Source organism: Elephas maximus, chromosome 4, assembly GCF_024166365.1.
Source record: "Elephas maximus indicus isolate mEleMax1 chromosome 4, mEleMax1 primary haplotype, whole genome shotgun sequence".
In the NCBI taxonomy this organism is placed as follows: domain Eukaryota; kingdom Metazoa; phylum Chordata; class Mammalia; order Proboscidea; family Elephantidae; genus Elephas; species Elephas maximus.
Window position 1 is genome coordinate 168,226,359 of NC_064822.1, and position 23,362 is coordinate 168,249,720.

At 43.5% G+C, this 23,362-nt stretch overlaps 1 protein-coding gene across 3 annotated transcripts in view; it reads left to right on the forward strand.

The window, feature by feature from the left end:
- The window catches only part of DRAM1 (DNA damage regulated autophagy modulator 1), a 53,234-nt gene that overhangs the window by 23,755 nt on the left and 6,117 nt on the right, over nucleotides 1-23,362 (forward strand). For 2 of the 3 annotated variants that reach the window (XR_007517357.1, XM_049884185.1), the window contains exons 2-5: nucleotides 1,361-1,428; nucleotides 4,830-4,972; nucleotides 11,241-11,418; nucleotides 16,772-16,830. Coding sequence is in view for 2 of the 3 variants with exons in the window: in XM_049884185.1 (XP_049740142.1) it covers nucleotides 1,361-1,428; nucleotides 4,830-4,972; nucleotides 11,241-11,418; nucleotides 16,772-16,830 (448 nt within the window). In the remaining variant the exon portion in view is untranslated. The remainder of the gene's footprint in view (nucleotides 1-1,360; nucleotides 1,429-4,829; nucleotides 4,973-11,240; nucleotides 11,419-16,771; nucleotides 16,831-23,362) is intronic. The other variant, XM_049884186.1, reaches the window with a different exon arrangement.

Here is a 23,362-nt window from a genome sequence, read left to right on the forward strand (position 1 = left end):
ATAGGGTTTTCTTGGCTGTAATCTTTATGCAAGCAGTTTGCCAGGCCTTTCTTCTATGAAGCCATAGGATGGTTCGAACTGCCAACCTTTAGGTTAGCCTCAGATGGCAAACTGCTTGCTCCACCCGGGCTCCTTCATTAAAATAATTACTCCATCACAATTAGTATATAGTTGATTCTCTGTTGTTTCTACAAAGTACTGATATTATTGTTGTGTGCCGTCAAGTCGATTCCACTCATAGCCACCCTATAGGACAGAGTAGAACTACCGGGTAGGGTTTCCAAGTCTGTAAATCTCTATGGAAGCAGACTGCCACACAGGGGCAGATTATCCAATAGACATGGTCAGCACAGTGCTTTCCTTGCTTACCAGATCATCTGTAGTGAAATCGTTCACTACAGATTAATAAGTAAGCACAAGAAAGCCCGTGTTTACCTTGCTTATTGTGTCACCTGCCCCATCAGGGACTGTAAATTTGCAAAGATGCTTTGATTCTGTAGGAAGGTGCTATGGGGTTGGGCAAGAGACAGATGCCAGCCGCACCTAGAAGCAGAATCTTTCATGTGGTGAAAAATGTGAAATTGTTCCCTACAGGTAATCTGGTCATCAGCCTCCTGTCACATCTTTCTCCCACAGAGTGGCTGCTGGGTTTGAACCACCAACCTTTCTCTCAGCAGCCAAATACTTAACCACTGTACCACCAGGGCTCCTAAAGTACTGACAGCAATCAATATATTACTCAGGTTTTCATCAGTATATTTTCAGCAATGCAAACTCTTGTCTTAAAATTTAGTTAAAAAAATTAAAATGATGTTTATGTGTATGTTGTTGGTTGCCATTGAGCTGCCTCTGACTGATTGCAACCTTATGTATAGCAGAACAAAACGTTGCCTGGTTCTGTGCCGTCTTCATGATCATTGGTATATTTGAGCCCATTGTTGGAGCCGCTGTATCAAGCCATCTCATTTAGGGTTTTCCATGTTAGGAATTGTCAAACATGATCTTATATCAGTTTCTTTCTTTCTTTTTTTAAGCAGTCACACTCAGTTCTTCCCTGAGAACTGAACACACAGGAGGTTTTATCAAGTCCATCATTTGAGAAACACCAACACCACTCACCTTTAACACCTCCTGGCTTTTTACTATAAAGAAAAAAAGAAGTAATCTCTTGTGGTAGGAAAATGAATTTTAGATTTTTGAGAGCTGAGATGAAAATGGCTTTAGAACAAAATCAGACCAGATCTTCGGAATTCAAAGTGGCCAAGCACTCAGTTGGACAGTGTCCAACCTGTCCATCCCATGCCTGCCCAGAGTTCTGAACTAGAATTCCTTTGTAATAACCTGGACATTTCTTTTGTAGTGACACAGGGACAACACCTCCAGAGAGTGGTATTTTTGGATTCATGATAAACTTCTCTGCATTTCTTGGTAAGTGCATAACCATCGTTACAAATAAATGAAAGTTTACAATCCCATGTAAAGTAAAACGTGTTAGTTATGGTTTTTGTGTGGTTCTTTTAAAGTATAGCCTTCCCATTTAGAATTTTGCCATACTTTAAGAAACTTATCTGACTAAAAATCCAGTCTTATTTTATGGCTTCATTATGGAACGCTTCTTCACTTTATCTGATAATTTGTCACAGGATTTGCTATAAAAACCAAACCCATTGCCATCGAGTTGATTCCGACTCATAGTGACCCTATAGGACAGAGTAGAACTGCCCCATAGAGTTTCCAAGGAGCGCCTGGTGGATTTGAACGCCGACCTTTTGGTTAGCAGCCACAGCACTTATCCACTACACCACCAGGGTTTCCAGGATTTGCTATAGATGGTTTTAAATACCAAATTCTTCAAATGAATTTAAAATGCACTGTGATTTTTTAAATGGTGATTTACATCCAAAGACACACAATCCATACCAAAAACCAGACTAAATCTGTTGCCGTCAAGTCGATTACAACTCATAGGGACCCTATAGGACAGAGCAGAGTTTCCCGCTAAGATTTCCAAGGAGCAGCTGGTGGATTCAAACTGCCGACCTTTTGGTTAGCAGCCTAACGCTTAACCACAATGTTTTTCAAAGTGTGTCCTGAAGGCAGCTTACATTGAACTCATATGGAGTGCTGGTTAAAATGCATGTTCCCAGGCCCTGTGGCAGAGCTACTCAGTCAGAAATTCTGGCAGTGAGGCCCAAGAATATGTATTGTAAACAAGCACTCTAGACAACTTGGATGATGACTGAAGCCTGACAACCATTAACAAAGGCATTATCCCACCTGTTAGAGAAAGGGCAAAAATAAAGTAAGAAAGTTTGTCTCCAAAGAAAAATAAGATTTTTCTTTTCAGTTCCCTAAATGCACACTGTGACTCCATCACCTGAGAGGCAGTGGACATGATCCAACCTATCATGAGCCAATTAACTGTAAGGGATGAAAAGCTCAGCCTGCCATGGCGATCTGGATGTATCGATGTAGGCCTCTTTCTCTTACGCCTTCCACAATTCCCTACTCTATGGAGCAATTAAATGTTTGCCAAGAGCCTCTCATGTAACCAGCAGAGGTGCTGAAAACCCTGGTTAGTGACCTAGCGTCTTTGGAATTTGTTCATCCTCCTTGGTAGAGACTGTCTGACCCTGTTACCACTGTGGTACCCAAGGTTTGTGAAGCAAGTAAGCGGAAATAGAAATATGCAGTCAGTAAAGCCCTCTTACACCACCATTGCCAAGAGTCCAGAACTGGAAAATGGATTATTTTATCATGAACAAGTGTTAAATAAGGCTATTTGCTTCTAGGCAAGGCAGAATCTGACATAAACATATTAGTTGAAGCAGGGAGAAAAGATTGTTTCTGTGCAAGCATATATATTTATATGTTTTATTTTTTAAAAGGTTTTATTGTAGTGAAACATATATAACAAAACCTTTGCCCAGTTATTTTTATGCATATAATTCAGTGACATTATATGACATCCTGTATAAGCATTGCCACTATCCATTTCCAAAGTTTACCACCCTAAACAGACATTCATACGCCTTAGCAATACTCCTCCTTTCCCCTCTCACGCACCCCTTGTAACCACTGATAAACTTTGGTCTCTGTACGTTTGCCTGTGCTAGGTATTTCATATAAGTGAGATCATACAATATTTGTCTTTTTGTGTCTGACTGATTTCACTCAGCGTAATGTTTTCAAGGTTCTTCAATGTCATAGCATGCATCAAAACTTTGTTTCTCTTTATGGCTGAATAATATTCCATCATATGTATATTCAAGGAACCCTAACGGTGCAGTGGTGAAAATGCTCAGCTGCTAACCAGAAGGTCAGCAGTTCGAATCCACCAGCCACTCCTCAGGAGGGAGATGTGGCAGTCTGCTTCTGTAAAGATTACAGCCTAGGAAACCCTATGGGGGCAGTTCTACTCTGTCCTACAGGATTGCTCTGAGTTGGAATCTCGACAGCACACACACACGCACATACACACAAATAAATGATTAATAACCTTGAGAATCTTTTCATGTGCTTGTTGTCCATTTGTATATCTTCTATGGTGAAATGTCTATTCAAGTTTGCCTTTTTTTTAATTGGATTGTTTGTCTTTTTGTTGTTGAGTTGTAGTTCTTTATATATTCTGGATATTAAGCCCTTATGGTTCCCAAATATTTTCTCCCATTCTGTGGGCAGCCTCTTCACTTCCTTGATAAAGTCCTTTTGGTGCACAAAAGTTTTTATTTTTAATGAAATCCGATGTATCTCTTTAATTGCTTTAGCTTTTGGTATCATAGATAAGAACCTGTTATTGAAAACTAAGTCCTGAAACATTACTTCTAAGTTTTGTTCTAACGGTTTTATGGTTTTAGCTTTTATATTTAGGGCATTGATCCATTTTGAGTCGATTCTCATGTGGTGTGAGGTAGGCATCCGACTTCACTCTTTTGTATGTGGAGATCCAGTTGTCCCAGCACCATTTATTGAAGAGATTAGTCTTTACCCATTGAATGGACTTAGCTCCCTTTTTGAAAATCAGTTTGACCAAAGATATATGGGTTTATTTCTGGACTCTCAATTTTATTCCATTGGTCTGTGTGTCTACTATTATACTAATACCAAATTGTTTTGATTGCTGTAGCTTTATATTTCTTTTTTAAATATTTTATTTTGTTGTTGTTGAGAATATACACAGCAAAACCATACAACAATTCAAGTTTTTACATGTACAATTCAGTCATGTTGATTATGTTCTTTTCTGCGTCGTTCCTCCCCCATTAACACAAACTCACTGTCCCCTAAGTTTCACTGTCCCGTAAGTTTCTTATCTAATCTTTCGAGTTGCTGTTGTCAGTTTGATCCTATATAGATAGTTCTTAAAAGAGCAGTGCTCAAGGCAGACATTAAGTTAAGCTAAATTATTGTTTGGTTTTAAGAAGACTTCAGGGGATATTTTTGGTTTAAAGTTTAAAGATGATCTCAGAGCAATAGTTTCAGGGGTTCATTCAGCCTCCATGGCCCAGAAAATCTGGATTCCATGAGACTTTGAAATTCTTTTTTTCATTTTCCCCTTTTTGATCAGGATTCTTCTATAGAATCTTTGATGAAAATGCTCAGTTATGGTAGTTGGGCGGCACATCCAGTTCTGGTCTCATGGCAAAGGGGGCAGTCGCTCATGGAGGCAGTTAGCCACACGTTCCTTTCTTCCTCCTATTCCTGATTCTCCTTCCTCTGTTGCTTCAGGGAAAGTAGAAATCTTTTTAAAGTGATACAAAACTGCTTCTGTGTTTTTCGTTCTAAAAAATCACATGATGAAAATTCATCAAAGTGTCTTTCTTTTTCAGGTGCAGCCACGATGTACACAAGATATAAAATAGTAGAGAAGCAAAATGAAACTTGGTATTTCAACACTCCTGTTTTTAACCTGGTGTCGTTAGTTCTTGGATTAGTGGGATGTATCGGAATGGGCATTGTAGCCAATTTTCAGGTATGATGGGAGATGTTTTTGGTTATCGGGGGTGATTAAGTATATGTGTCTGGGGAGTGAAGCAGAAATACAAGAGAGATGCTCGAGAGCTCAAAAGTGAGCATGGAGGTCATTGCTGAGCCTAGATTTGTGATCTTGACCCAATACTTTCTTTTCCACGTTAATACTAGTAGGAAACCCTGGTGGCATAGTGGTTAAGAGCCATAGCTGCTAACCGAAAGGTCGGCAGTTGGAATCCACTGGGTGCTCCTTGGAAACCCTATGGGGCAGTTCTGCTCTGTCCTATACAGTTGCTATGAGTTGGAATCGACTGGATGGCAACGGGTTTAAATTGTCGATGAGTTTATAAAAATGGGAAAGTCAGTCCTGCCTGGTACATTGGAGAGATGGGTGAGCATGTTTGTACAGTTATAAGAGAATGTGCTTCCAGCAGGCTGCAGTGCGCCACGTTTTTGTTGATACGGTTTGATGTGTTGAGAGAGCTACTTCTGCCATTGTTATGGTTTTGCTAAGTGTGAAAATACATGTGTGCATGACTGTGAGTTTGTGTGAGAATATGTATTGAGAGTACGTGTGAACATACGTAAGCATGTGGTGTGTGTGTAAGGGTGTGGTGTGAGTGTGTCTCTGTGTGAGAGTGTGTGTTAACATGTGTATAAGTGGGTGTGAGAGCATGTGTCAGTATTAGTGTGCGTATGTGTGTGTGTTATTTGCAGATTCTACCACTTGAGCCTCTGGCATCTAATTTGGAGAGCAGTACCTGATCTCTGCCATTCACAGGTGAGGGTATGGGTGCATGGAGGTGAGACAGCTTGCTTAGGGTTCCTTAGCTAATGGGTGGCAGAGTCAAAATATGGTCCCACTCGAGAGAATTAATTTGTATGACAATGCCAGCGGAGTCTGCTCTATGTCTTCTCACTGTGTCAAGTGTTTAGAAAAACCCTTCATTATTCTAACTTGTGGATTCCTCTTGTTCATCTCCTAGTCTCTTTCTGGAAGGCATGGAACCTGTTTGTCTCTGGAGACAATATATTTCAAAAATATTTAATTGCTGTATTTCCAATGAATACTAACTATACTAATGCCCACCTCATCGGGTTATTGCAGAGAGTCAAGGAGATTAGGTACAGCACTCATGGTCAGTAGTTGATGCCATCATGGGCATTATCAGCTCACCATTAGAGGTTCACATGACTGCAGGCCTGCCTGCCCCATTGCCTACTGTCTCTATAGGTATCCCTGGTGGTGGAAACATTTAACTTGCTAGGCTGCTAACCAAGGGTTGGAGGTTCAAGTCCACCCAGAGACACCGTGGAAGAAAGGCCCGGTGATCTACCTCTGAAAATTCAGCCGTTCAAAATCTCGTGTGGAGCGCAGGTTTACCCTGACACACATGGCGTCACCATGCATCAGAGTTGATTCGAGAGTGACCAGTTTATTGTCTCTATGCGAGAGCAGAACAGAAGTAACTCCCTGGGGGAATTGTGGTTCTGGTCTGGGGTACCCCTTTCACTTTCTTCCTGACAGAGGTGGGGTGATCTGGTGTGGTGCTTATTTTCATCTCTCCCACTTAGCTGACTGGTAAAGTACGCATCTGTACGCTGAAGCAGCAGTGTGAGGGGCTGCATCCAGGTGCTGATCTGGTAGTAAAATAACCTCAGGCCATTTGCCTTCACAGTCTGTTTCCATCCATTCTCTGATGTCCGCTCCTGCATGAAGTCCGCTCCTGCGTGAAGTCAGACCATCATTAGAGAGTCCTGTCTGACCTGAACCAGGAGGGGCCTCCTGTCATCTGTCTGTAGGGAGGGATACTGTAATAAAGTGCTGTGTTTACTGAGTGGTCGGGGAAGAGCCCTTCACTATGTTACACAATATCTTCTTTAGAACCACCCACCTAAAAAACCAAGACACCAGCTGCCATGGAGTCGATTGCGACTCATGGTGGCCCATGTGTGTCAGAGTGGAACTGTGCTCCGTAGGGTTCTCAGTAGCTGATTTTTCAGAAGTAGATTGCCAGGCATTTCTTCCGAGGCACCTCTGGGTAGACTGGAACCTCCAATCCTTCGGTTAGAAGCTGAGCAGATTAACTGCACTGGGGCTCTGAACTACCCACAGGTCAGGGATGTTCTCTTAGGTCTCAGGGCCAACCGGTTTTAGTTTTCAGACACTGTAAATCCTATGATTATTAGTGTTTCTTTTGGGAGACTATCAAGGTGAGAGCCACATTTGTTGCTGCCCTGAGGCAAGTGTAGAGGAATTCATGGAAGGCACCTCCAGAACCAGTTTGCCCCTGGCTCCATTTTACTTTCCCACCCCTGTTGTCTCATTATGAGGAAATAAGAGGTAAACACAGAGTGCTGCAGGGCATGGTGGCTTGTGACATTTGTCACATGATAGAAGCTCTTTAGAGGAGCCCTGGTGGCACAGTGGTTAAGCACTCAACTGCTAACCAAAAGGTCGGCAGTTCGAACCCACCAGCGGCTCCAGGAGAGAAAGATGTGGCAGTCTGCTTCTGTAAAGATTACAGCCTTGGAAAGCCTATGGGGCAGTTCTGCTCCGTACTGTAGAGTCACTAGGAGTTGGAATTGACAGCAGCGGGCTTGGCTTTTTTAGTTTAGAGGTTCCTTGTGACATTTGCTCCTATTTTGTGATAGGATGCATTTTGTTTTTCATAACACTTATTGGAAATGTTCTGTGTCAGACATGTTTATGAAAGTGTTCCATTCTTTGACCCGTATTATTCTAATGACAACCCTGTGACAGCTATTGTTGATCCATTTATGCATGAAGAAATAGAGGCCCAGAGAGGTTAGTAACTTGCTCAACCAAGATCATATGAGTAATGCCCGCCAGAGTTGGGTTTCGAATTGGGACACTGTGTCTCGTGTGTCCAGAGCCTGTGGGATGAGGAAATCTCTTTGAGAAAAACAGCATGGCCACAACTCATAGTTCTAGAGCCGGAAAGCACAATGTGGGGCGGGGGGGAAACAAAAACAAACTGGGAGATCTAGAATGATACAATTTGTCTCCAACAGTGTAGAGCTGAGTTATCTGGTAGGGACTAGTATGCCCTTTATGATACTGTATCACTTCATTCTCTGAATAACTCAACATCAGAAGACAGGCAGATGCCACATGTTAAACCCTAAAGGCTAGGCTGTAACGTTAGGAGGAAAACTGATGGTTAGAAAGTTAAACTTTTGGTTATTTTCAAGGCCTCTGTGAAATGATTAAATAGTTTACGAAAACGAGAACTATAATCTTTAACTTGTCTGGGAGCAAAGTGTTTGCCTTGTCATTGTTCCCATAAATAGATCTTGTTCAAAGTCCTGTAATTCATTTTCAGCATGCCTTGAGCAAACCAACTCGAGCTGTTGACGCAAGAAGGGTTAAGAGACATGAGGGCAAAGGAGCGTTGACGCTCTCTGGTGGCTTTCCTTGAGCGGCAGTGCGTGACATTTATCACGAGTTCACAGTTAATTCTCTTCCCTGAACTGCTGGGTGTGGTGGCTGCCTTCCGGTGTATCTTCAGAAATGTGTCAGTGCTTTATTTCCCCTCAAAAAGTTTCCTTGGCAGAAAAGGCAAGTTTTCCAAGGTTTGACCCTCCCAACATTCTAGTTTTTTCTATCTTTGTTGTTGTTGTTAGGTGCCATGGCGTGGAGTCGGTTCCAACACATAGCAACCCTGTATACAACTGAAGGAAACACTGCCCAGTCCTGCACCATCCTCACAATCTTTACTGTCTTTTAAATTAACAGGAGAGTTTCTAATATGGGGTCCGAAAAGGGTGCAAAGTTTCGTACTTTATCACCCGTCCAAAATTTATGTCTGATCAGAATTGTTTCCCTTCTAAAGGACTTCTTTGATGAGAGTACACAATGCTGGTGAAAAAGACCTATCACAAATACAACCCCTGCTGAATGAAGGGCCTTTGGATCTGATAATGTCAGGGTTAATGGGGGAGTGGGGGCATGAAGTTCGCAGATTAAGATCCTAAAGGATATGCTGAATTGGCCGGGGTTGAGGAAGCAAATTCCCAGACAGGGGAGTGGGAGGAAAGAAGGTACATAAATCCAGGGTGTAGGTTTACTTAGCTTGAAAAGAAAATGGAGAGTGGAAAGCGCGAGGAATCTTGGAAGATTTTTCTTCAAGACGACTCATTAGTAGACGACTTGCCTTTTGTTGAATTGCCTTTGCCCAGCATGCTCACCTTCAAGGAAGGAAAGGGATTTATTTTCCTTAATTCTTTAAGTACTTTGAGGTGTGCACACATTTTCAAGGGGATAGAATGTATTTTATGTCTCATCTATGATCTCCCTAAATCTATGCTCCTGCGCTTCAGACAGGATTTACACCTAAACAGTAGGTAATTGATAAGACGTTTATATACCTATTTATACACTGAAATAAATGCCAAGAATGTGGCTCTTGCACAGCAGACCTGGGTAGGTGGGATGAGGAAAGAATGAAGTCTACCTTACAGGTGGGAAAGTTGGGGATGGTGGGCTTTGGAATCTGGCCAACCTGGATAAAAATCCCCATAGAATGTTAAAACCAAAACCAAACCCGCTGCCATCTAGTCGACTCCAACTCATGGCGGTGCTATAGGACAGGGTAGAACTGCCCCATAGAGTTTCCAAGGAGCACCTGGTGGATTTGAACTGCTGACCCTTTGGTTAGCAGCCATAGCTCTTAACCAGTATGCCACCAGGATTTCCAATAGAATGTTAATGCAGCCATATTTGAGTATAACTCAAATCAAGTAATGGACTTCTTCTTCCTTTCCTGAATTTGAACCAGGAAATTTTCTTAGAAAATAATTTTAAAGGTTTTGTTTTGCTCTCCCTTTCCTATATGGAGAATAAAGAATATCAATTTCTTCATGCTCCAGTTTGAGATTGAACAGCCTGGATGGAAAACATTCTGGTGGTTGGAGAAGCATGGGTGGCCTCGGATCAGAAATAGTCTGAGGAATGAGGGTGTGGACAATACCTTGGGGCCAACTGGGGTCCTGTGGCCAAAAACAGGCAATATGTTAACTTACTCTTTTACAGACTTGCATTTTCAAGTTGAAACCAAAATTCAGTTGTTGTGTGTCATCGAGTCAATTCCAACTCATGGCGACCCCGTAGAGCAGCGTAGAACTGCCCTATTGGGTTTCCAAGGAGCAGCTGGTGGATTCGAGCAGCTGTAGCTCTTAACTAAATGTTGTTGTTGTGCCAGAAGGTACGTGCACATTGGAAGGGAGCCTACTACGATGAGGTTCCTTGGTGGGTCAGTCCTGAGCACGGCCAGGGTCAACATCAGACTTCCTGCATAGACTGGGCACAGGGGCTGCCGTCTGGTTGAAATGGCGGTGAGAGGGTGGTGGGGGGCTGGGGGCTTGTTCTGAAGTTGCCTTTGTGTCTCAAGAGCAGTGTTTTCACTTAGATTTGTGTGCTCGCTTGGGGTAGCTCGGGAAGGATTAATGGAGACCACTGGGAAGCAGGGGTCCTAAAGACCCCAAGCCACCCTTGGCCCCATCTGTACTTTTATATGGAATTTATCGTATAATCTTCACAGCAAGGCTGCACCCAGCAAGGCAGGAATTATTATCCCCATTTTACAGATAGAGAAGTTGAGGTTTTAGGCTAAGGTGACAGAGCCTAGTGGTGGAGTTGGGATTTTTATCCAGGTTGGGCCAGACCTTAAAGCCAACTCTTCCACCCCTGAGGTAGACTTCGTTCTTTCCTTGTCCCACATGCCCAGGCGTGTTGTACAACAACCACATTCTTGGCCTTTATTTCCACGTAGCACACATCACCCACTGCCGTCGAGTCGATTTTGACTCATAGCGACCCTATAGGACAGAGTAGAACTGCCCCATAGAGCTTCCAGGGAGTGCCTGGCAGATTTGAACTGCTGACCTCTTAAATTAGCAGCCGTAGCACTTAACCAGTATACCACCAGGGTTTCCTCGTATGGAAGGTTTTTCTCTTTGTAGTCTCCTGTCTCTTTCTGCGGTTGCCATTTAGTAGACTCTGATAGACTTAAGTATAACTGTACTCCATAGCGTTTTCAATGGCTGTGATCTTTCAGAAGTAGATCGCCAGGCCTTTCTTCTGAGGGCCTCTGGGTAGACTTGAACCTCCAATCTAAGCAGCTCCATTTTCCAAGAAGTGATGCATCTCTGACGCCTGATGGTTTTGAAGGGCACAGAGTGAGGGCTTAGGTGTTGATGCGGACAGAACCATTAAGAGTAACTTCGTATTTGTGGTTTCTCTGCAGGAGCTAGCTGTCCCGGTAGTCCACGATGGGGGTGCCCTTTTGGCCTTTGTCTGCGGTGTTGTGTACACGCTGCTGCAGTCCATCATCTCTTACAAATCATGTCCCCAGTGGAACAGCCTCACGACGTGTCACGTACGCATGGCCATTTCTGCCGTTTCCTGTGCAGCTGTCGTCCCCAGTATCCTTTTCATATTTGTCTACGTCCTTGCAAATTTGACCACCACCCCCCGCCCCCCGCAAAAAAAAGCATGAAAAAAGCAAAGGTTAACAAGCAAGTTTCCACATGCTTCAGAAGAACAATTGGGAGAAAAGTGTAAATGATTAAGAAAATATCTCAACATTGTCTGGTTAGATCAAAAGAATGTTTGGGGGAGAGAATGGCCTTGAAAGGAGGGTGGAAAAAATGTAGGAACACTTCAGTCTCTGTTGACTTTCCTTCATATAGGGTCGGTTTCATGAGTCATTTGAAAATATTTAGTTTTCTCTGTAGTACTTGCTAAAGACACCAAATATTGATATTGTACTTAAAGTAATAGCTCTATGAACTCTCAAGAGGCCAGGTTCTCCCCTCTCCCTGTACTTGGGTAATAAAGAGAAAGTTTAATTTATGCATCCATACTAAGAGACTTTAATGAGCTCTATGTCATTTATTACTAAGTCATTTAAGATACGTTTAGGCTTTTCTTTTTACAATCAAGAACCTGGGTGGTGCAAGCAATTTGTGATTGGCTGCTAACCTAAAGGTTGGTGGTTTGAACCCATCCCGCAGCTTCTCAGAAGAATGGCCTGGTGATCTGCTTCTGTCAAGATTGTAGCTGAGGAAGCCCTATGGAGCAGTTCCACCCTGTAACTTATGGGGTCACATGAGTCGGAACTGACTTGATAGCATTGGGTTTTTGTAATCACTGATTTCATTTTACGTTTTAATTCAACAATATGAAGAGAAGAGAAAACATTTATCATGCTTGTGTATTCTGATTTAGACAAAATGGAAGGCCTTTCTTTCCTCTCTCTCAGCAGATATTTAACAAAGAATATAAAAAAACCTGTGGTCTTTAAGGGGTGGAAAGTTTCCCATCTTTCAAAATACTGTCTATAGTCATATCAGGAAAAGTTGCAAAGTCTTTAAAAAGCAAAGAAACAGTGCCTAGTGTCAGACTATGGGAAAATGGAAACGATTTGATCAGAGGCAGTTTTGTTAGTCCGGATTGGGTTATTTCAAAACCGGCAAAACTGAGAGAAAGCATATCCTGTGCTTCTCTGAGTCTTAAGCTTTGTGTTTCTCTTTAAAATAGAAACTACTCAAAGTGTGAAGTCTTAAGTATGGCTTGGGGGTATTTTCTCATCTTAGGGCAGGGAAATTTTCATTACACAATTTCCAGGCACAGAGGAACCAAATCCTAGTATTGAGAAATACAACAACCAAGTATATACCCATGTTCCTAAGATAGTTCTTTCTCAGTTTCCTTGTGCTGTTTAGGACATGGTTTCTCTCCGAATTCACCTCCTGAAAACTTTTAGCTTCTGTCAATTGTCAAATTTACAGTAGAAGTGTTAAAAATAAAGTTTCTTGGTGTAGGAAACCCTTGCTTTCAACTTTGGAGCCAGATCTCTAAATATTAAAATCAGAGAGTTTTCTCAGAATAAGCATTTCAGACCTCTCAGAGTTTCACATGCTAATAGTTCCTGTTTCTAGCAGGGGCAGCGTTCCCAAACAGAAATGACTTGTGTCCCTGTGTCGAATTGACTTGAATGAATTCGGTCCTGTGAAAAAGTCTTTTGTCTTAAACCAAAAAAAAAAAAAAAAAAAAAGGCTTGCTATTGAGTTGATTCTGATCCCCTAGCCACCCTATAGGGCAGAGTAGAACTGCTCCACAGGGTTTCCAAGGAGCACCTGGTGGATTCGAACTTACGACCTTTTGGTTAGCAGCCATAGCACTTAACCACTGCACCACCAGGGATTCCCCATAAGCATGCAGTTTCTATTTCCTTACAAAGAATTTAAAGCATATGTTAAAATTCGCTTGATTCTCCTTACTATACATAACATTTCTGTGAAATGGCCTCATTTTACTACTGAGGGAACTGAGCCACAAGAGTTGTGAGAATTGAGCTTCTAAGCCTTTCCTGCTAAGCCCAGTTTCTAGGGCTTTCTGAAGCCTCCCAAAGTCACTGACAGGTTCCCGTGCATGAGACACGGGATCTGGGGCTGCCTAGCTCTTCACCTTCATTTGCACGCTTCCTCCGTCTTAGTTTGCTAAGGCTGTCGTAACAGAAATACCACTAATAGCTGGTTGTAAAGAACAGAATTTTATTTTCTCACAATTTTGGAGGCTAGAAGTCCGAATTCAGGGTGTCAGCTCAGTGACACCGTGTACTCTGTTTAAAATGACAGTAAAGAGACTTTTTGAGAGCAAAGACACCTCGAGCCGGGGACATGTTGGATCTCACAAAGTGAAAACCAGCACTCCGAAAAGCTATAGTCACATGGGTTTAGTTACATGGCTAAATTAGGAACTTAGCTTACAATATTCTGATCGGTAGGCGAGCAATTAGGAAAGTGGAAGACGGGATATCTTGAAGCGGGGCTTTGGTTTGCATTGGTTAACAGAGTATATGTGGGTTAAGGGGATTGGGCACACTCACATAATTGTGGAGGTATGTGCTCACAAGGGGGGGGTCACAGGATGATTGATAGGGGGCCAAGGTCTGCTGGATCCACCCAGCCACAGGCCCAAGGTCATGTGCATATGAATGGGAAGAAGTCAGTTGGCTGGTTCCACTTAGCCAGAGGCCCAGGACCATATTCATATGAAGAAGTCAAGGTTACAGTCTCGGGAATGGAGAAGCAGAAGTCACAAAATGGGGTCAGGCCTACACCTGGGGCCTACACCTGAGCCAGCCACTCTAGGTATGGCAGGCACCTCAGTTTTGGAACCCTTGCATAAGGAGAAGTTCCTTCTTTGTCTCTTTCAGCTTCCAGTAGCTGCCGCCAATCCTCGTCATTCCTGGGTTTATAGATTCATCCGTCTCAGTCTTCACAGGGCATCTCCCGCTGTGTGTGTATGTGTGTGTCTTTCTGTGTTTGTACTCTCCTTTATAAAACACCATTGGGAAAGGATTAGGTTTAGGACCCACCCTGCTCCTGGATGACCTCATTAACATAACGAAAGAAAACTCCTATTTTCAAATAGGGTCACATTCATAGGTACAGGGGTTAGGCTTAAACATATACTTTTGGGGGACACGGTTCAGTCTGTAACACTTCCATAGGCGAGGCTGTTTCCTGCATTTATACTCATTCCCCTCCCTTGATAGTCATTCTCCACCTTGTCTTTTTAGAGCTGAGCTGTATCTCTAATACGGTAGCCAAGGGGCCCTGGTGGTGCAATAGTTAAGCGCTCAGCTGCTAACCAGAAGGGTGGCAGTTCAAACCCACGAGCCACTCCGCGGGAGAAAAGACCTGCCAATCCGCTCCTGTGAAGATTACAGCCTAGGAAACCTTATGGGACAGTTCTTCTCTGTCCCATAGAGTTGCCATGAGTCAGAATCAACTCGATGGCACACAACAACAGTGGTGCAAATGGTTAAGCGCTTGACTAGTAGTCAAAAGGTTGGCCGTTTAACCCACCCGGAGGTGCCTTGGAAGACAATCTGCTTCCGAAAGTCACGGCCTGGAAAACCCAGTGGAGCAGTTCTACTCTGCACACATGGGGTGGCCAAGAGTAAGAACTGACTCGGTGGCAACTACGACAGCAGCCACCTGTGGCTATTGTGCGCTTAAAATGCTGTCAGTCCCAATTGAGATGGGCTGTAAGTGTAAAATGCACAACACATTTCAAAGACTTGATAATAAAAAAAGAGGAATGTAAAATATGTCAATAATTTTTTACATTATTTTGAAATAATAAATTTGACATTGGGTTAAATAAAATATAAAAATTCATTTCACCTGGTTCTTTTTAAATACGTGGCTACCAGAAAATTTAAAATTACACGTGTGGCTTGCACAATAATTCTGTGGGGTGGAGCATTTCTTGAGAGGTCCTCAAACTCTGCCATTCACAGCCTACCCGGACACCCCAACCCCAGTCCTGTTCTGAATTTATGATTTTCCCTCTGGACCATCACACACCCTTTTCTTCTAACACTGCGTGTTCCCCTGGCCTTCTGAAGAGGCAGTGATCTGATTGCTGAGACCAAGTCTGATTCCCTAGGTTCTCCCCACCCTGCCACTACTCCAGGTGGAACTAAAGAACAAGTTAATGAAAGAATTAAAAGACTTTTAAACTATTAGAAACAAAGGTAGGGTAATGAAATGGCCTTAGAGTCTTCTCTGCTTTCTACTTCGTTTTAGTTTGAGGAACCTAGAAGTGTTTGGTATTGCAAAATGCACGGGGAGGGGGAGGGGGAGGGGGAGGCAGAGATGGGAGAGGAGGTGTTGACTCAGCATTTAGAGGAGGCTGCATTCACTCCAGACTTTACATTCATTTTTCGTAAAGCCTTTTTAGAACATCCCTTTTGCCTCTACCTTTCTCTTTTGCTTCCCTAGTTCAATCAAAATGGTTGTCACGACCCTTGTGCAGAGAGTATTGCCCGTGGAAGGATGTAGCCTCATTTCCTAGAATTATAAGGTTGGCTTGGACTGAGGCTTGTCATTCATCTCCAGGTCTGATGTAGGGGATATCTCTTGGATTTATAAGCCCTTTAGGTAGGGTAGGAAAGACCCCACTTACCCAACAAAAACCTGTGTTTCAGAGATAACCCTTGGAATTCCTGTGGCTTGTTTTTGCATGGCTACCCTTGTGTGTCAGAGTAGAACTTTTGGTGGCTTGTTTTTTCAGAAGTAGATCATCAGGCCTTTCTTCTGAGGCACCTCTGGCCAGGCTCAAACCTCCAACCTTTTAGTTAACAGCGTGTTAACTGTTTGCACCACATGGGGTCATTATGAGTTGGAATTGACTTGATGGCAACTGGGGTTTTTTGTTTTTGTATATGAGAATTGGTACTTGATAATGCTAAATTTTCTTTAAAGCTGTTATCTTGGAAATAGTATTTTAGGGAGAAAGTATTTTCATTCAGAAGCAAGCAAAAATAATGCATCTAGGGCTTCTTTGTCACCTATTTCGACCTAATTTAAACAGCTAGCTGAACTGGAAACGTCCAGACAGATGCACCAAAAAAAAAAAAAAAAAAAAAACCCATTTATGTCCAGTTGATTTTGTCATAGAAATATGTACAGTAGAGCAAAAACGTCAACTCAGGTTAAAATTTTGCTCTATACCTAATTGAAAAAGAGGATTGCTAAGGAATGACTGTATTTCTGTGTTGTAATTTAACTGCTGTCATAACCGAACTTAAGATTAGAGCTTCTAGGAAGCTAATATAGCTGGTTTGACTGCAGAAATGTCAATATTAATATATTTTAACACGGTGTAGTGATTATATTATTAGAAGGATAACCTGGTCTCAACATTAAAGGACCTATTTTCTTCAGTATTTTTCTTAACAGTTTTTTTTTTTTCTTTAAGTGATTGCCTGTGCGTCACTAATTTCTATAACCAAACTGGAGTGGAATCCAAAAGAAAAGGTAAAATTTAAATCGCTTTCAGTATGATCTTCAAACCTGGTTATTTGAGACTGTGACTGGGTGAAGCCTAGAAAAGGGCACTGACATTTCTTCAGGCACATTGCAAAATATGCAGTAAATATGTTATATATCAACTTCTTGTTGTTTGGTGCCATCGAGTTGGCCCCTGACTCATGGTGAACCCATGGACAGTGGAAAAAATGCTTCCCAGTCCTGTGCCATCCCCATCAATTGTGGATAGGAACATTGTGATCCGTAGAGTCTTCGTTGGCAGATTTTTGGAAGTAGATGGCCATGCCTTTCTACCTGGTTTCTCTTAGTCTGGAAGCTCCACTTAAACCTGTTTCGCACCGTAGCAACACACAGTCTACCACGGACAGATGGTGGCTATGCATGAGGTGCACTGGCTGGAATCGAACCTGGGTCTTCTGTGTTCTACCACTGAACCACCACTGTCCTGTATGCGGTGGCAACATTCAACGTGCTTGGCTGCTAACTGAAGGGTTGGAGGTTCGTGTCAACCCAGAGGTGCCTCGAAAGAAAGGCCTGGTGATTCTATTTCCAAAAAATGAGCCATTGAAAGCCCTATAGAGCATAGCTCTACTCTTACGCACATGGGGTCACCCTGAGTCAAAGTTGACCTAATGGCAACTGGTTATAGTCAAAAAAAAAAAAACAAAAAAAACTTACCATCCAATTATTTGGCAATGTGTATGTAGTAATTGGAGTCCTTAGATGGTGTAAATGATTAAGCACTTGACTACTAGCTGGACGGTTCAAAACCACCTGGAGGCACCTTAGAAGAAAAGGCCTGGTGGTCTGCTTCTGAAAGGCCACAGCCTTGAATACCCATGGAGCAGTTCTACTCTGCACACATACAGTCACCATGAGGTGGAATCGACTTGATGGCGAAACCAACAACCATGACAACAACAATAGGTAATAATTAGCTATCAGGGTAGTTATGGTTCTGGGGATTATATTTCAAATTCTTGAATTGCTAATTCTCTTCTTTGACACTTCAACCGTCTATGCTTAGTAAAGAGGTTGAACATTTAAGGGTAGGGAAACAATGTGAATGAAGGTGTATGGAGGCTGTTAAAAAAAAAAAAAAAAGAGGCATGGGGCAGAGTCTGACCTTCTCTTGTTGCCCGGAACTCTGGGTTCTGCTTGGCGTAACTCCATCAGGGCCAAAAACACAGGGATCCAGCTGGGGAGAACGAAAGGCAGCTTTATTGATTGACCAAGCAAGGAGGTGTGCCTGACTCAAACCGTGGTATATTCAGTCACCTCATATGCATGCGAAAGCTGGACAGTGAATAAGGAAGGCTGAAGAGGAACTGACGCCTTTCAGTTGTGGTATTGGCAAGGAATATTGCATATACCATGGAGAGCCAGAGGAATGAACAAATTTGTCTTGGAAGAAGTACAACCAGAATGCTCCTTAGAAGCAAGAATGGCGAGACTGCGTCTTACATACTTTGGACATGTTATCAGAAGGTATCAGTCCCTGGAGAAGAACATCATGCTTGATAACGTATAGGGTCAAAGTAAAAAGAGGAAGACCCTCGACAAAATGTAGTGACACAGTGGCTGCAACAGTGGGCTCAAGTGTAGTGGTTGTGAGGATAGTGCAGGACCGGGCAGTGTTTCATTCTGTTGTACGTAGGGTTGCTATGACTTGGAGTCGACTCGACTAACCTAACAACAACAGCAAGCAAGGAGTCAGACAGCTGCGCACCATCCAAGATTCTCAGGCAGCTTGTTGAGGCTGGTTTATATAGGCAGGATCAGTTTCAGAATACAAAACGGCACGCGCACAGGCTCAGAGCATTTTAGAATGAAATGAAAAAGCATTTTCTGAGACCCAGGTTTGAGTCCCTGTGCAGGAGGAACTTAGTAATTTTTGGTCATTAGCATTTCATTTCTCTACCCAGCAGCGGAGAGTTTACCGCGCATGAAGCAGAGAGCTAAAGGTCATCTGGAATGCCTGATGAAGGGCTAGCCCGTGGCTGTTTGTCTTTAAGGAGGTTCTGAGGAGGGAAAGAAAGAACTCTAGGAAATTGGCTGGGCGAGGGGCTATCTTGAGGCTAAGAAAAATACTCTATGGCTCTAGCCCTGTCTTACTCTCTCTTCACAAGGGGGAAAGGGACTCAAGATCAACAGCCCAAGGCTGATTCCTAGGAGGTAGAGGCCAGGCATGCTTCCTCTCTCCGCCCTCTTGACCAATTCTGACACCAGCCATCCCTCCCACTCAAAACAAAAACCAAACCCACTGCCGTTGAGTCGATTCCGACTCATAGCAACCCAGTAGGACAGAGTAAAACTGCCCCATAGAGTTTCCAAGGAGACCCTGGCGGATTCGAACTGCCGACCTTTTGGTTAGCAGCCGTGGCACTTAACCACTACGCCACCAGGGTTTCCATCCCTCCCACAGCACTCTCTAATTCTCTGCTGGGTTGGATAGTTTCACTGCAATGACCACACAGAACTCATAGACCATAACTCACGGTTATAAAGTTTATTAGGGAGGTAACAGTTCACAGTTCAGGCTCAGGAACAGTCAGGACACAGTTTTTCCATCAGGACAGCCTCTTTTCGACCTAGGCCTCTGCCTTGCTCAGGTAAGTGTTACAAAGCTCTTTTAGCCCCTGCCAATAAGTAACCAAAGGTGCCCCAAGCATTCACTCAGCTTTCTTGATTCTTGGGCCCATCTCTCCTGCTGGCCTTTCTCCTGCCACCAATTCTCGAGAGCTCTCCCCGCACCCCCCCTCCATCTCCTGGTTCTAGGAGCTGCTCTTTGCAGAGATCCCGGTCCAAAGGATATGGTCTCCACTCCTGGATGTTCTTCCTTGGTGGTGGTGGGATCTTCTCTCTCTCACCTGTTGGGTGGCTCATTTCAAGCCCAGCAGCATGGCAAAACTGACCAGTCCCCTTGGTGGGCCATAATTACGCTATCTACACAGTCCCACCCAGTCACCTGGGTGGGAGTTACAAGGCCATGGCTAGAAAGGCCACACAAAAATGATCCATTGTGCCAAAGGAAGCACAGAATGGTAAGGAGAGGGGACAAGGCCAGCTCGAGTATAATGGATAGTTCATTTTAGGGAAGGATGAGAAATAAACATGATCAGGGATGAATTTGCCAAGGAGTAGTTTCTGCAGGGCTTTAAGAGGCAGACAGGTCTCCTACCTGATTTAGATGATGAGAGCGAGCTCGAGGGCTTTTGAACAGGAAAGTGAAGTGTGTTACTGGAGAGGTAGTAGTCGCAGCAACACTTTTGGGATAGATTGAAGAGGAGAAAGCCGGGAGTTAGGAGGGCAAGGAGAAGGCTGTTTTACCAATTCAGATTTCAAACAAATATTTGCCTAGGTTGGAAGTCATAGGGGGAAAATTATTTATTTATTGTGCTCTAAGTGAAAGCTGACAAATCAAGTCAGTCTCATACAAAGTTACGCACACCTTGCTGTGTACTCCTGGCTGCTCTACCTCTAATGAGGTAGCACATTCCTCCTCTTCACCCTGTGTTCCCCGTGTCCATTCAACCAGCACCTGTCCCCCTCTTCCTTCTCATCTCACCTCCAGACAGGAGTTACCCACGTAGTCTCGTGTCTGCTTGAGCCAAGAAGCTGACTCCTCACCAGTATGATCTAATAGTCCAGTCCAACCCCTGTCTGGAGAGTTGGCTTCAGAAACGGTTGTAATATTAGGCTAACAAAAGGTCTGCGGACCATGACCTCCAGGGTACCTCTAGTCTCAGTCAGACCATTAAGCCTGGTCTTTTTACGAGAATTTGAGATCTGCATCCCACTGTTCTTCTGCCGGGTATTCTCTTTTGTTTTCCCTGTCAGGGCAGTGATTGGTGGTAGCCGGGTACCATCTAGTTCTTCCTGTCTCAGGCTGATGGAGTCTCTGATTTATGTGGCCCTTTCTGTCTCTTGGGCTCACAGTTACCTTATGTCTTTGGTGTTCTTCATTCTCGTTTGCTCCAGGTGGGTTGAGACCAATTGAAGCATCTTAGATAGCCGCTTGCTAGCGTTTAATACATTTTGTTATGCCAGTTGACCTAGATACCCCCTGAAACCATGGTCTCCAAACCTAGGGGGAAATTTTTGATGGGTGCTGGGAAGCAACTCACTTCAGAATGAAGGGGTGTGATGAACCCAAGGGGACTTCCAAATTCCTGTTTTGGGAGAACCAAACAGTAAGTTGTTAGAAACAGAGAGATAAGTCCCCTACCCTACTAGGGATAGGTGATTTCATAGGGGGAGTGGATGAGTTTGGTATTAGAATCATTGCTTCTGAGGCTCTGGTGGGGCATCAAGAAGGAATATCTGGCTAGGAATGTAGGACCATGATTCCTGGTGAGACTGAGTACCATCAGAGGATAGAGCAGAACAACTCATGTTTACCAGACCTAACATCAGAGCACAGGGGACTGAATGGAACTGCGATTGACTCATACAGTTAGATACCTACAGTGCTGGTTCATCAGGTACCATAAAGAGATATGACTGATGCCCCAGGAGAGGACAGAGTTAGCAAGAGAACAGCAGGAGATGTGTTTCCAAGGGGGCAGGTGAAGAAATGCCTCTAGCAAAGGAGAAATAAAGGGGAGAAATCACTAAGTGAAGAAAAGAACCAGAGGTGGACTGTGTAGTCGACCTCATTGACTGAGTCTCTACCTTGAGCAGGACTCTGCTGGGGGCAGGTGGGAGGGAAGGGTGGCCATGGCACGTAGGGTCCCTGCCCTCAGGAGGCTTATAGTTCAGTGGGACAGGGAGCCAGTTGTTGACTGCAAAATGTAATACTGTGAAGAATAAAAGAAATTCTGTACTCGAGTAGGAACATCGTACTATGGAAATACAGAAGCAATAGCAATTCATTCTTACTAAGGAATGAGAGAAGATATTGATTATCCCAGGGGCTAAGGGAAGAGCATTTTAAGGGAAAAGGAAATGATTAACCACAGCATGTGTAGCTGAACCGTCTTTAAGAATGAGGTCTCAGAATCTGGCAATGAGGGAGTCACCGATGTTTTTCAAAAAAGCAGTTTCAGTAGTGTTGGGGTTAGAAACCTTTTGCGGGAAGTTAAAATGGTGGGAGGAAATGGTTCATTCATCAATCAATCAAATGTTTACTGAGTTCTATTCTGGATTGGAGGTGAGAGGAGCAGGAGAAATAAGATGGTGGCTAGAGGGGACAATGGGACCAAACCATCCAAAAAAAAAACCAAACCCATTGCCGTTGAGTCAATTCTGATTCAGTGACCCTGTAGGACAGAGTAGAACTGCCCCATAGGGTTTCTAAGGAGCACCTGGTGGATTTGAACTGCCAACCTTTGGTTAGCAGCTGAACGCGTAACCACTACGCCACCAGGGTTCCCACATCGGGACCAGGGGAAGGATTTTTCCCCAGATAGAGGGTTTCAGCAGGCCATGGAAACCACTAGAGAACGAGAGACAGAAGATGATGGTGAGAATGATCCAGACGAGAGTTCAAAAAAGTGCTTCCATCGAATGTAACTTTAAAATAGCCAAATCATCCAGTAGGTTAGAATGAGACAAAAGGCAAGTCTCTGAGGTGTAGGGAATTAGCCTGGCTTTTTTTTTGAAGGGTGTTCAGTTCCAAAATCTGACAGCAGAGCAGCCCGAGGTGTATTTCACTGTAGAGCCACCAGGGGGAGACCTTCCACCACAAATCAAGCACAAATCAGCTGCTGGGAAGAGTACATCAAAGAGTATCCAGGCAGTTAAAAATTCTTTTCACTCAATTTTCCATTTTAAAAGTGTGAAAAGAACCAGGTTTTCTATTCATTCCATAACTCACCGTGCCAGTCTTGTACTGTCTTTTGTTCTAGATATCAATGAATGCAAAGAAAGCCTTTTACATTAATTTATTGAATAAAATAATCATTAAGGAGTCCGTAAAATCAAACCAAACCCCGTGCCGTCAAGTTGATTCCGACACATAGCGACCCTATAGAACAGAGTAGAACTGCTCCATAGAGTTTCCAAGGAACACCTGGCGAATTCGAACTGCTGACCCTTTGGTTGGCAGCCATAGCACTTAACCACTAGGCCACCAGGGTTTCCAAGGAGTCCATGGGTGGTGTAAATTATTAAGCTCTTGACTACTAGCTGAAAGGTTGGCGGTTCAAACTCATTCAGGCACCATGAAAGAGGCCTGGCGATCAGCATCTGAAAGGTCACAGTCTTCAAAAACGTGTAGAGCACAGTTCTACTCTGCACACGTGGGATTGCCATGAGTCGGAATTGACTCGATGGCAAACAGCAACAATTGCCACCACCAACAGTGTCCTAGAACTTCTACAGCACATTCTATGTATTGGCTTACCTGGTAGGGAGGGCAAGAAGCATCAGGCCATTGTCTCGTATGTAACAAGATTTAGAGCTTAAACCGCATTCACGTGCATGTAGTGGAAGGGTTAGGACCAAAAGTAAAGTCTTTGACTCCTGCTAGTTCAGAGCTTTTTCATTTAATATGTTGAAGAAATTTGCCCCAAATTTC